We start from the raw sequence: 14,766 nt of genomic DNA, 5'->3' as shown, positions 1-14,766 counted from the left end.
AAGGATGGACAATTAAAGGAATTGGGGGGGGGAAAGGAGCAGAATGCAAAGAGAATGAAAAATACTTTACATGACTCATAATTCCTCACCTTTTCAGAAATAAAAGTCAGAAAAACCTTAATCCAGGTAATGAAGACAGCCTCAATTATTCACCAGAAAATAACTCTACTTTTCTGTACTCCAGCTACTGCATATATGAATTATGCACACTCACACCACTGACTTAAAAGTATATGATGCATATTAAGGTATGTTGTAGCTACAGAAATAGCAGAATTTTCTTTTGATACTTTTGCTTGAAAGGAAATGTTAAGTTACTTGTATCTCCTCAGTTGTATTCATGCATTTAGAGCCTGAGGACTTAAGAAAACAACCAACCTGTACCTAAATGTATTAAATAATTTTCTGAACTCCAAGTTGACAATCTGCACGGCATGCCTCTAACTGCACATTATAGCGAGCTTTACAAATGGCTTGGTAACACGTTAACAATTAATGCAAGTCTTACCTCTGTTTTGATGCTAGATCATTAAAATCTTAGATACTGCTATAGCAAAATCATTCCAGATGTATCACTTTTAAAAAGGTAAAGTTTTTCTGTAGGTTTTTCTTTTGCTGTTAAATCATTACTCATGCAAAAAAAATAAACCTGCATTAGGTACACTACTCTTTGATCCCATATTAATCATCTGAAGCACAAACAGTTAAGATACTTCCGAGTTAAAAATACGTAATGCCATCTTAATAAAAGTAATCAAAACAGTCAGAATACATCACCTTCTGTGACAGCTGGATGTCTTTTTTTTAATTTAAAACTGAATTTTCTAGGATCAGACTGAGTCATAAAATGTTGCCCAACTGTTTTGAAAATCAAAACCTCAGATTACTAAATGGAACCCAATTCACTAAGGAAAAAAAAAAAAAAACACACACACAAATTCTATACCAAATCTGCATTTCACTTTACACACCTCAGACATGCACTCCCAACTGTCCCAGACTGCTACTTACAAGTAACTTGGGACAACAGAACAGAGGTATCCATAGAATAGCAAAGGCTCCTTCACTGATTCCACCAAGGAAAATGCATGTGTTTAAGTTTTTTTGGTTTGTTAAAATACTGACTTTGTTTTCAGAGAACGAGACAATGCAGAAATAACAACCTGTTCAATTCTCGTTCATCCCAGGAGTTTCACAATACAACAGTATAACCAGTAGTGTTCCCTTTAACTATATATTACAACTATTTCAAGGCACATTTTATATAGAAGTGCAATACAAAAAAAAACAGGTGTACAAAGGAATAAAAACACCCCACCAACACTGAAGACAGTTGCCATTGTGTGCCTTCTGTATTGAGCATGAGATCAGTTCTTAGCATAGAAGATCAAAAAATTCTCATTTCTGCATGAAAACATGCAGTGAAATACTTATCACAACTAGTTTTTCTTACACATGCTAGTTGTGATCAAATATATATTGCTTCCAACAGTTTTAAACCTGCAATTAGATGGAACGTACATTTTCGTACAGTCCTAATTTTGAGGCATCCACAGTATTACCAATCATCCAGAAAACAGTTCATTATTTAGCAACATTGACTCAAGGCTCCATCAAGTGCTAGAGAGCCCATAGGCTAAACAGTCAAATGTGTACGCTACCACTGTTGTGATATCAAATAGCACCTCTCATGGCTATTCAAAACTGGTTAGCAAGTAAACTCTTTAACGCAAAATTCACCTCATCGAGTTTTGACCCAGCAGTTCAGTGAACAAGCAGGAAGTCCACAGTCTTATTGGCAAAACTGACTTAACAGTGTCTCTAAGTCACTAGGCTCAAGGTTAAGAGCGAAGCATATTCCACTTCTACATTTTACGGGAATTTTACATGTTCAATTCATGATTTATAATCGCTAGGTTCTCTCTCCTCCAAACTGTCTGTAGACACAGTGTGCCACAGACTTAAGACTTCTGTTTCTCCCTCTATTTTCTTCAAATAGAACAATTTTGCAAATGTCTACATGTTCTAGAAAAGATTTTTTTTCGAAGATGGCCATTTCTTCAGAATAGTCCGACGCCGTCAGGCCTCTGAAGCAAAGGGGGAGAAAAAAGCTGAAACACAAGGTTCATCTGGTAAGTTTTACATTAAGCATTACAAGCTGGACAGTATAAGAATGTGGCTTTTGCCTCAAAACGTCTGAGTCTTGGTGTGGAAACGAGTACTTGGCTGTCCCACCATAGCATTCTCGTAGTGGGACTGTCAGGGAAGTCTTGACTGGGGAGTATTTGTTTTTGTTTACCTATCAGGCGTAAATTTCCAGGCACTCAGTTCATTTTGGGCTTGTTCCAGTTTGTCTTTAGTCTGTTCCAGTTCACCTTTCATTTTTAGGAAAAACAAGTTGATGGCTGGGTCCACCATTGTTGATCGCAGTTGGGCAACACTAGGCTGCTGGACTTGCTTGAGGTACTGAATCTGATTCTGCATAAAATAAGAAAAAAGACTGTTATTCATACAACCTAAAATAAAACATTAAAATCATTTAAATACAAACAAAAATAGTTATTCCAAATATAACATCAAGGAAGCTTGCCTTCTTTCAAAACTATAACCTGAAAAACGCAGGATAAAAATCACTTTTGCCCACCCGTGCCATATCAACATGCATATTCACGTAATCTCCCATCCCACCACCTGCCAAGCTTAAACTTTCAACACTGATTTTTTTCTCCTCTGCTTCAAATTGTTTTCTACATGTCAGTTTACATTTGCCAAAGCAGTGACTGGAGCATTAGAATGCTCCCTTTCTTTTATATCTGCCTGCACTCTTTCTTTTGGGGGGAAACAACAAAAAAGTATACACAAAGAGTTACTTGCTTAAAGCAGATAGCTAATTTCCATGGACTTTCAGTGAAAGTTATTATGGAACACTACAGCTAATGTTGACGGGTAATATTTTTAAGCAATTACTAAGAGCGTTTTTACAAACTTCTAAGGTTTTTTGCAAATGTGATAGTCACTTATACTTCAAGTTTGTATATTTATTTTTTTAAACAAAAAAAAAATAGAAATAGTAACATCAATTAAACATATTTTAGTTGGATTTGATTCTCTTGCGATAACCACAACCCAAAAGATTTACAATTTTATAATTTATAACCCTGAAGACTTATAATACAGTCAAAAGTTCAGGAGTAACTGTGAGAGGGCTTCTTTTAAATACAGCATTCAGTAGTCAAAATTTCTATGTTTTTAAATAGGATTAAATTTTTTGAAAGTTTCTTACATTTTAATCCCATCACAAGTCTTAAAATGTACTAAACAGTACGTGTTTAGAATCCACCTCATCACTAAAATCACATCAGCCTACACAGAGAATGTTCATTCTTATGTTCAATTTATTATGCTCCCTGTATCACACACATTTCTTCATCAGCAAGTGAACAAAATTACATGAGATTAAAAAAGAAACATTAATTGAAAGTTGGGGGTTTTGCCTCCTGCTGCATACACAATCTTGCAACCAGACTTGACAGCAACAGAATTTCACTGATGAACAGTACAAGGCATCACCAGTAAAACAGAGGTAAAGAGAGTCTCCCTTCACACTTTGCTTTGCTTGGGACAAGCAGCACAGTCAAAAGCACTGTCAGTTGAGCCACTTTCCTGTACATACAGTTAGTCTGTTATGGGGTCTTTATACTTTCTCTTCACCATTGCTGTGTAAGTACAAACATTCTATTTACCTTAGAAATGTGCAGTAGTGACCTTAGTCACTTCTTGAGTGAGGAACGTGTTTTAATTTATATATTGTGAAGTAGCAACAATTCAACTTGGATTTTATTTCAAGTAAGTGATTTCAAAGGCATTGAAACAGCTGAAATATTTCCACTAACTCCACAATAATTTGGTATTATCAAAATAATTTTAGCTACTTAATAGCTTAAATTAGCTACTTGAAAAAAAAAATGACATTTAAAACTAAGTTTTAGTCAAACTTTTATGTCTCCAAAGACAAATATACGGGGAATAAAGCTGCATAAAAATATTTTCAAGAAATAAAGCACTCAAGAACCCACCTACAAACACTACTTAGAATTAGGAAGTCCAAATTAAGATATCCTAACATTTCTTGGATGGCATTTTACCCCCACAGGTCCTTTAAGTCACTGAATACACACAATGTTGCTCACTGAATAAAGATCTGTTTATTACTTATATATCTTTTCTATCCACTCAACTTTCCGATGCTTGCTCTACTGAAGTATTTCAACCACGTGTCAATTTGCAAGGGCTAGCACTAGAAGGTGAAGCAGCTAGTTTAACAGATGTCTGCTCACATACAGATGCTCCAGCTGGCACCATATTCCAGGAATGTAGTTATGCTACCTCAGGGTGGTTCCCAGCCCATTTTTAGATGGGCGTCACTGTGGGAAAAAAAGGCCTTGTTCCTTGTCTTGTCTAAGCACAGCTTCCCCCCGTTCTACTGCCAGCCTAAGAACTGTAACAGATTCCTTGGATCAGCAGCACAATGAATTTCTGCCACCTGCTCCTCACTTGTGCCAGAAATGCACTAAAACACTCAAGAGGACCCAGCTGATTTTGTCCAATGTCAGTTATTTAAGAATCTCGTTTGAGTATCTCTAGCTCAGCCTCCTAGGCCAAGCAGAGAGCACTTGCATAGGCTCCATGTAACACCTCAACTCTCAGCCCTAAAACAGTAGCATGGAATTTACTTAAGCTGAACAATCCATGCTCATTCCCTCCCTCAACGACCATTTATTCCTCCAGTTTTTAACTCAAATTTTCTCCATCCCTCCACAAGCACTTTCTTCAGCTGTAACTTGAGAGTTCTCATCTGTCAGGTTTTTCATCCACCCAGACCTAGTAACCTCCCCCCAGTATAACCCACTCCTAAAGCAAGCCCATACTTCTTAACCCTTCTGCTTACTTCCTTATTCCATTCTTCCTCCTGCTTAGCCAGTCCAAGCCTCCCATTCTTGCTCTCACTAATCACTCTGGTACATATCTCCTACCTGTTAATATTCCAGGGGTGGGGAGCTGAAGAGTTTACCTGCAGGCAGGACCAACTTCAGGCTAGAGCTGAACATACAGGAACAGTCATGTCCAATGACAGACCCCAGGACATGCCCACTCTTAACTCCTGAAATGCCTGCTGGCTGCTCATATCCCCAAACAGGAAAGCACACACTAGCCGGTATTTCTCAAAAGACCTGATGGGCAAACAGGGATGAATTTTCACAAAGTAAAAACCTTAGTATCAGCTCTCTGCTCTAACCCAAGGCAGGAGAATCTGAAAAGTAGTCTATTTAGAGGACATCAGGTTATGTGGGGTTTTGTTTGGGTGAATATTTTTTTTTTTTGTTAAGACGGACAGTTACATTTTCAACCACTCTACTTCTCACATATTCTTGGAAACAGCCGAATCCTTTCTGCTGAAGTTGTCCAAAGGTATTAACAAAGAACAGACTCTCTGACATGAATTCATCAAAACAGAACACAGGTGCTTAACAGAAAATGTAGAGTCTCAGTAAGTACACCTATATATCCTCATAAGGAAGGTAGGAGGGAAGAAACTGCATAATGAGTAAGACAAAAAACACAACAGAGCCATAACCTAAACCACAAGAAGGTTATTAAAAGTAATTACTATCTAGGTACTATAGTCCCAACTTCACCCACAGGAAGCTTCCACTCATTGCTGTCTGTTCTACTGAAACCCCACTTGAGTAGCAAATTGTGACAAATGCCTGTCTGCTTGTTGATCTACAATAGTTGTGCAGTAGCTTGCAAGGGGCTTAAGGCCCTTTCCTGAAGTAGCAGCATCATCGCCACCTCTGCCAGAAATAAAGCTTTATGTAGAAACAGTAGCCAATACCTTACCCACATTTACCTAACAGAACTACCCTGAAGAGGGGTTGCTGCTGTTAGGGGGAAGGGAGCTCAAGGCTGCTGCTGACAACAGGACACGAGGTATTAAACACCTAAACTTCAATCTAGCCCTTTAATTAGCCACCCTGAACTATCCAGAGTAAGTTTGCAACACCAATGAGACTCTCAGTAAGCTCAAACTAAACCCATCTATTCTGCTGCTAGACTTAGCACACAGCACAAAACAGAATGGAGCTATGCATCCAACTACCATCTCATTTCTTCAAAGAGTACTGAAACAGAATCAGGACAATGATTCTGCTACTCTGACATGCACACCTACACTTTCAACATGATGGCTTGTGATTTTGTAAGCTGGAGTAGGTTTTGCTGTGTTTTACCTCTTTAAAAGAAGGGTACAAATTAAAACAGCAACTAAGACAATGTCTATCACACCTTATTTTAAAACAGAGCTAGTATACTCTAACTAGCAAGGTGTCATCAGTAATCAGAAAACTCACTTATGTCTTTGACAACTACTACTGTTTGAACATGGTGTGGTATTTTAGAATTTTTATCCATTTAAATTTGAATGTGACCTGATTGTGATAAGTTTGTAAGTAAAAACATGTCCCAAGAACACATTAAGAGTAATATGAACAGTAAGTAGCATATAGTAAACACTCATCAGTAGTTTTCAAAAAACTTGACACCGTAGATACCCACTCTTTTTAATTAAGATGTGACAGGAAACATTAAAGGCTTACACATAAATAACCGTGTCTGATAAATTTTACATGTAAAGATGGATTATAAAAAATGGTTAACTACTCTAAAGATATTTCACGGATTAAAAATTAGACACACCAAATAACATACAATGAATAGTTTTTGTTCATTTATGAAATGATTTAGAAACCTACAGCTTAGCTTTGCATCTCATCCAGCATGTTTTATTTTTCTACTGGTACTTTACTGGAAAAAATGCTATCTAATAGCACAAAGCCAAGTAGTCTTCTAGAGCTTCTTGAAACTACATGCATTTGAACTTGAAAACATTTTAAGGTACCATTGTCCCCATTATAGCTTTTACCCCCCTTTTTCAAGGATGCATCTTCCTTCCTCCATGTACTATGGAGGAGATTACAGTCCTGATGTTATTCATGTATCAATACCTGGAAAAATAAAGCCACTTGGGTATGCATGTTTGAGGTTTTTTTGGTTTTGTTTTTTTTTTTTTTTTTCCTTTGCCTGGGAGGGGGAAAGGGGGGCACATGTGTCCTTTAAGTACACCAAAATTAATAAAAGCTCTTCAGAGGTTCTTCAACACAGATGTTCTGGAAAGCCTACACATCACAGCTATAAACATCTATAACAAAGTGCAGCCAAAATTCTACACTCTTCATGATCTTGTCAAAATTCATAGTCTTATATACTTGAATTTGTCTCATTCTTTTAGAAATAGGGAGGAAGAAAGGTGAAAGTAGTACGCACAAAATTGGTTTTGGTGAAAAACTTGCATTTCTTTTTATTTTTTTAGTATTTATTGTTTCAGCTATATGCTCAGAAGTTCAAAAGAAAAAGCCTCCTCTTACCGCTGTTCCTCATAGCAGAATTTATCAGTAAAACTAACAAGAGAAACAGGATCAACATAGTAGTCTTACTACCAGGGAAGTGTTGCGGTATAGTACCAGAATAGATCTTCATTAGCATCCTGGGCTGCATTAGGAGCAGTGCTGCCAGCAGGTCGAGGGAGGTGATCCTTCCTCTCCACTCGGCACTGATGAGACATCTGGAGTACTGGGTCCAGTTCTGGGCTCCCCAGTACAAGAAAGACATGGACATATTAGGGTGAGGCCAATGAAGGGCCATGAAGATGATTAAGGGGTTGGAGCATCTGATATACAAGCAGAGACTGATAGCACTAGGGCTGTACAGCCTGGAGAAGAGAAGGCTCAGGGGGATATTACCAATGTGCATAAATACCTGATGGGGGGAGTAAAGAAGGCGGAGCCAGGCTCTTCTCAGTGGTGCCCACTGAAAGCACAGAAGGCAATGGGCACAAACTGAAACACAGGAAATTCCACTTAAACATAAGAAAATGTTTTTTGCTGTGATGGTGATTGAACACTGGCACACGTCACCCAGAGAGATTTTGGAGTCTCCATTATAGGAGATGCTCAAAACCCAACTGTGCACAGTCCTTAGTAACCTAGTCCAACTGACCCTGTTCTGAGCAGGCAAGTTGGACTAGACAAACTGCAAGTCCCTTTCCACCCCTGTGATTCCATGATTTGTTTTTTGCCACTGCAAAGTAAGCTTTACCCCTATTTTCTTCTCTTTATACCAGTGCTTACTAAGAACTAAAGTTATCTTATGGTCTTAAGAGCAGTGCAAATACTGTGTACAGAGTTAAGTAGCACACTACTATACCTGACAGCTCTGAAAATCTACAGAAAAAAAGGAAGTCTAAAAGAAGGTAACAAAAGAAAGCTACAATACTAGCCATTAGTTTTGCACACAGCTTGTATTTTTCATAAGAGAAGCTCTCAGGAGTGTGTTATTAGAAGCTCTAAGGAGTACGTTAAATAGCAATAAGAAGCTTTTTACAATCCCCTCTCAGGAACTGCTAAATTAAAGCAGCGGAGTGAAAATTAAGAAGGTAATCCAAAAAAGATCAAAAGCCCAAAAGTGGTAGAAGATAGTTTCAAGAAACCAAAACTAAACTCCAAAGAAAAAGACACAGAAAACCCACAGAAATAAAGGAGAAACAGAAACAGCAGCAAAAAAGGTATTCAGTACAAAGCACATTTGAAACCCCAAGAAGCAGATCTGCCCTATTTCAAAGATCTTTCTCTGAAACAGTCAGTAGCTCCTTCCCCTACCTAGCCAAACAGATGCGGAAGTTTACAAATACCTTGCTATCCAAATCCAACTGAAGTATCAGCCTAACAGCTCCTAAATGAAACCCAGTAAACTCGATCTTATCCTTACTTTTCAGTTTGTTCCTGCATCCACTGATGGTCAGAAGTAACATCTTTGGTAAACATGCAGTTGATAAATGCTAGAAGAAAGTAAGCATGGCTCATGCAAGAGTCAACTGGTTCTGAAGCAAAAGTCCTTCCAAGCACAACTGCTGCTGAAAATCAACTGAAGCAATGGATTTTTAAAAAACAAACTTTAAGAAGTGATCTTTACCAATTCAGTGACAGTTTTATATGCCCTGTCGTTTCTTTAAGCACAGCAAATGTGATGCTATAGATATATGAAAAACATAGTGCATGGGTACTGGCTCAAAAGCTGATATTCCTGTAACAGTCCAAAAACACTCATACTCGCTAAATACTTACAGTACACTCTTGCATCTCCTGCTCCTTAGTTGCCAGCCTCATCACCAGAATATTTTCTCTTCGGGCAGACTCTTGCTGTTGCTGTTTCAACTTCTCTTCAGATTCTCTCAACCCCGTCACATCATTAGCTAATACAAGTAGTGACACACAAAAAACACATTTTATAGCATCCTCTCATGAACAGTTTTTAAAGACAGCTAAAAGAATCTAAAACCAAATTCATAAACAAGAGAGTCATAAGCATAACTAACAAAAATCAAAACATCGTTTATCATAAAAGCTCGACAACAGTTAGTTCCAAATACATATTTCTGATCCTTCCTTAAGACTTACTAAACTTTTGAAAATGTTTCCATGTTTATATAGGAAATAACTCTTAAATTGCTTGCTTAACCAACTACTATTACAACTTGCAGTCTGAAACTCAAGAAGTTGGAGTAGAACTCTGGGTATGTATAAGAAATGTCGAGGCCAGGGTGGGGCAAGAGGGAGGTTTACACTCTGGCAAAAAACAATCTGCAGTCCATAAACAGTGCTGTTTGGGCTCAAATCCTCAAACTGGTCTCAACACTCCATGAGGAAACAGTGAGACATTCGAGAACTTCAGAAATGGCAATTCAGTCACGAGAATTCTTCTGATTCATGAAGATTTATTATAGTATATATATATATATAAAAATATGTATATATATATATATAAATAAAATGAGAGAAAGCAGCACAGCACATTTCCAAATTACTCAAACAGGAACATGTGCAAGCAGTCTGATACAAACAGAATACATTCACTCAGCTACTTGTCATGTATAAACTGATGAAAAGTTGGAATAATGAAGATTTTTTTCTAATTACTTGAGAATGATCAGCTGTAAATATAAACTACAAACGTCACAAACTGCTTCAGGACAAGAATTTCTAAATAATTCTTTGCAGATAGTTCAATAATACTGATTACTACAGCTCGTATTAGAGTTTCCAAAATTGGGAAACTGGGAATGTTAAAACAACTTATCTATGTTAGGACAGTTTGAGATTAGAATGAAATCAACCGCTTACATTTGCTATATTTTAGTCTGTTCAGAACTCAAACTTTGTGGGGTGGCAGTAGAAGGAGGATGTAACAAACAGGACATCTGTTTGGACTGACACAAGAACAGCCTTCAAACTCAGTGGTACCCAGTCTTAAGTAACTAGACTGAGCAGGTGAGCAGAAAACAAGAAAAGAGCCCAACTCTAGCTGCCAACACAATTTTTTAAAGTGAGTTAGGACTGGCAATTCAGTCACTTCCAGAATGTATTCAGCTTTTCCCATTTGAGAGTTTTTCCCATATTCTCTTTTGAAAGACTGAAGTACAGACCAAGTTATAAAAAACACAGAAGACTGACAATCAAATAGTCAATTTGCCTAATCAGGTGAAACATTACTTGGGGACTCATTTTAGACCTTTATCTCAACAAACTATTGCCCCTCCCATGTGGTTTACAATCCTGTGAGACTACTGAAGGCACAAACAGTCATGGAGTATTATGGTAGAGGGTAACGCTTAATTTCTTATGGGAAAGTCCTTAAAGTGCTCTTATTTGTGGGGCTATGTTTTGAGACATTTTTTTCCTCTAGCAGTCTGGGTACAGATGGTCCTACAGATGCAAAAATAGAATTTTTAGATGCTGTGTAAGATCTGCAGAGGAGAGTTGGGAAAGGCTGAAAAATTACACTAGAAAAAACAGGGACTTTTTTTTCTGACAAATAACCTACATGTAATTATCTCTTATTTAGAGATACTAGAAAGCACAGACATTACTTGAACACTCTGCTTTATATAAACATTCAGGTAACTCATAACATTTTGAAACTTGGCTAACTTACAATTAAGGTCTGTGTACTTTCCCTCCAGAGCTTGCACATATGCTTCATACTGTTTCCACCTATTGCAGAGACAAAGAGAAAAAAGAATTTTCTGAAGTTCAGTTTATTAAAGCAAGGCATTTCATTCCCTAAACTTTCAGAGTATACATTCATGCCCTAACCAGAAAATGTCAAGAGAGAATTACACAACTGCATAAGAGACAATCCCAGCTTTTAAAAAAGGGGCTCTTATTAATGAAAACAGTTAAATCCACTTTGCATCTCCAAAGGATAAAAAGGTAGCTGTGCACTACAATGTGTAAAATTGACATCTTAAAACTTACTGCAATATTTTGTACAAACATTGGGATCGAACACTTAAGTTATCTGTGTAAAGTACCTAAGATACATGTCATTCTCAAAGCAGAAAAATTCAAATAAATTCTTTAACAGAAACCGTAATACAAAGACAACAGTAAGTCTGTTACCAAGTGAACAAGACAACAAGCAGAAGCGTATTACAATACACTAGAATTGGCAGTTTAGGTTAAGTCGTTATACCAGCTCATTCAAATCAAGACAATACTCTGATTATATTCACCACCCAGAAGCCAAAGTTCAGTAACTCTGAAGGCATGTTATTTAAGCAATTCATCCACAGTGAGAAAACCTCACACTTAAAAACAGCATAGCATTTGATACACACCATCAAATTAGTAGCAAATAGACTGCAGTAAAGCTTAGCACAACATGCCTTACCAACAAAGTTCACAGGATCATGTTTTGGGGGTTTTTGTTTGCTTGCTTTTAAAGTATTTTGCTCCTAACGATGTTACAATTCCACATTATGAAACAATTTAATCTAATAGCTTACCACTACAAAAGGGGAAGGTTTCTGTTCCCTCCTCGCAATTACTCTTTCTCCCTGACACCTATTTTATGGCAGACTCATAACTGCTCTATTTTAACTCCTTACCTTACAACACCACTAACTCAAAATTACAAAATCTAACTCTAGATCATTTTTGACCACTTAGTGAATTCCAACAGCTCATAAAAGGGTCTAAAAATAATCAGACCTGTAACAGCAAGCAAGTTCACATCACCAGGAAAATCAAAATAAGCATAAGATCTCTTCCTTCTAGCAGCAACAAAACTTTTCATCTCTTCAGCTGAAGATTAAATCAGAATGAACTAACAACTCTCAGGCTCTGTGGAAGAGAGAAGTTGTATTCCCACTTAACTCTGCTCTAAAACACTTCGTTAGAAAAAAAAGTTTCACCATTTGACCAAAAAGTTCTATGTTACTTCAGGAGATTTCAATCCCTCAAAAATAAAACTGAAACTATCTACTAACAGCCAACCTGGAAAGAAAGAACTTAATTTTTTCATGAAAGAATTACATTAAATGAAAGAGTTGGTCTTCAAATACAGCTGCAGGATTACTTGACTTCTAGGTTACATCTCAAAGTCTGAAAACAGCAATTCTGTCAAAATTATGACATACACACACACCTCCCCAATAACAGAAGCTATACAAAAAGCAAGTGAAATTAAGATCTGAAACACAAGTTAGGTAGACATGACAGCCCACCGCTGATGGGGAGGAGGAAAAAAAAAAAGAAAAAACAAAACCAAAAATGAACACATAACTCATGGTCACCAAGAACGTCAGAGAGAATGCCTCTAAGTCACCTCGCAACAACTGCCAGTATTTAGGCAAGAACTGAATTCGTGGAAAAGAAAACCCAGAGTGCACCAGACCATGTCATAGATTTTTCAAGTTGTGTGGCTGCCAACTCTTCTAGAAACATGACTCTTCAGACAATGTTTTGTTAAAAACCTAGTGAAGACTCTTGCAGTTCATCTTCAAGCAAGTTGTACTGAGTTTGGCCAAGAGGGTTATTTTTTCCCCATAGCAGCCCAGATAGTGCTGTGCTTTGTATTGGTAGCTAGAAAGGTGTTAACACACTGGTCAGTGTTTTGGTCACTGCTGAGCAGTGCTCGCACAGCATCAAGTCTATCCTCCAACATTCCCCCTCACCAGTGGGCTGGGGGTGGGCAAGATCTTGGGAGGGGACATAGCCAACACAACTGACCCAAACTGACCAAAGGGATATTTCATAACAAATTACCTCTGCTCAGCAATAAGAGCTAAGAGAAAGGGGGCGAGGGCACTCATTATTACAACATTTGTCTTCTGGAGCAACTGCTGCACATGCTGAAGCCCTACTTCCCAGGAAGTGGCTGGGCATCACCTGTCGACGGGAAGTAGAGGATGCATCCCTAGTTTTCCTTTGCTTCCGCACACAGCCTTTGCTTTTGCTTTATTAAACTGCCTTTATCTTGATCCATGAGTTTTGTTCCATCTTATTCTCTTCCCTACCCGCCTTCTCCCTCAAGGAGGGGAGTGATGGAGCAGCTCGATGGGCACCTGGCACCCAGCCAAGGTCAACCCACTGCACAAATTGACAAAACTGTACAGGATAAACTTGTGATCACCACACTGACATAGTTAGAGAGAACACCTTAACAATCAAGCCATTAGTTTTAAAACTTGATCATTTTCTACCACAGTAGCTTTACTTTCACACATGCACTGTCTCAATTTTGCTACAACTACAGAAGATGTCAGAAGCAATTTTCTCTGTTAGCAATTGAGCTGGTTTTCACCTCACTTCAGGCAGACCACAAAGCTAGCAACTATAGAGACAAAAATCAGAATCTTATTTCATGTGATTAAAAAAAGAAAAAAAAAAAAAAACACACACATTGAAACAGACACTCAAATAGACTTAAAGCATCAAAAAAAAGTGAAATAATGAACATTTAAAGACATTCACATTAATGAAGCAGACCATTCTTATATATAACTTCAGCTCAGAAAAATAAGTAAATATATTGGTAGGCCCTTACTGAAAGGGGACCGATTCCTTTTCAATCAAACTTGCAGTTGTGATTCTCATCTGACGTGTATACATTTTTGTAGTGGTCTCAGTACTCCTGAGAACTAAAATGTTGAAATATTTACCAAATATGTCAACAGAACAATTTCCCAAGAACTTTCATGAAACCAAGTTAAAGGAAAAAAAATCCAGTATTTATTTATTTTTGTAAATATATATATACTTTGACTAGTTTTAGGCATTTTAAAAAGTCTTGTGATGGCCTTGATAATTTAGTTTTCACGTAAGTGTCTATTAACTGACGACTTTATGCACCTTTTATAATTTTTAAGTTCTTAAGTCTCCTGTAGTAACTTTTCTTGTTCAGTGCCTTTAATAATCAATTTTCCTAAACACTGCCTTTTTCCGGCGCTATTTCACTATGTTTATAGTAGTAGCACAGATCATTAACAGGGAATAAAAGTGGAATTCTAATCTTTGAAAAGCTGAAGTTAAAGTTGTAGCTTCTGAAGTTACACAAAAGAAATAGAAAGGAAAATAAGGAACTATGACAGAATAAAGCATTTAAAAAAAAAATGAAGACACTGAAGAACACTGACAGTATTTTTAGTGCTCCAACTCTTATCTGTTTATTCCTTCTTCTCTGTTTACTATGTCTACACTGTTAGAGAAGACAAGATGATACTATGCTCAAACAGGATGGGGTGTAAAACTATTTCTAGGTCTCAAATGACTACATGAATGGTGTTTGAGTCTGTAACACCATTCTCTAAAT

The 14,766-nt window shown here is 37.4% G+C and overlaps 1 protein-coding gene across 1 annotated transcript in view; it reads right to left on the bottom strand.

The window, feature by feature from the left end:
- Nucleotides 1-14,766, bottom strand: part of LOC104356624 (WT1 associated protein) — a 29,056-nt gene that overhangs the window by 5,836 nt on the left and 8,454 nt on the right. Inside the window, exons 4-6 of the mRNA XM_033011581.2 lie at nt 11,107-11,165; nt 9,240-9,367; nt 2,300-2,478 (exon numbers count right to left, since the gene is read on the bottom strand). Of these exons, the coding sequence (XP_032867472.1) occupies nt 2,300-2,478; nt 9,240-9,367; nt 11,107-11,165 (366 nt within the window). The remainder of the gene's footprint in view (nt 1-2,299; nt 2,479-9,239; nt 9,368-11,106; nt 11,166-14,766) is intronic.

The sequence above is a fragment of the Tyto alba genome, unplaced genomic scaffold, assembly GCF_018691265.1.
Source record: "Tyto alba isolate M040663 unplaced genomic scaffold, T.alba_DEE_v4.0 Super-Scaffold_22, whole genome shotgun sequence".
NCBI lineage: Eukaryota > Metazoa > Chordata > Aves > Strigiformes > Tytonidae > Tyto > Tyto alba.
Note: the sequence above shows the minus strand (reverse complement) of the source record. Positions and strands in the feature narration are given on the sequence as shown.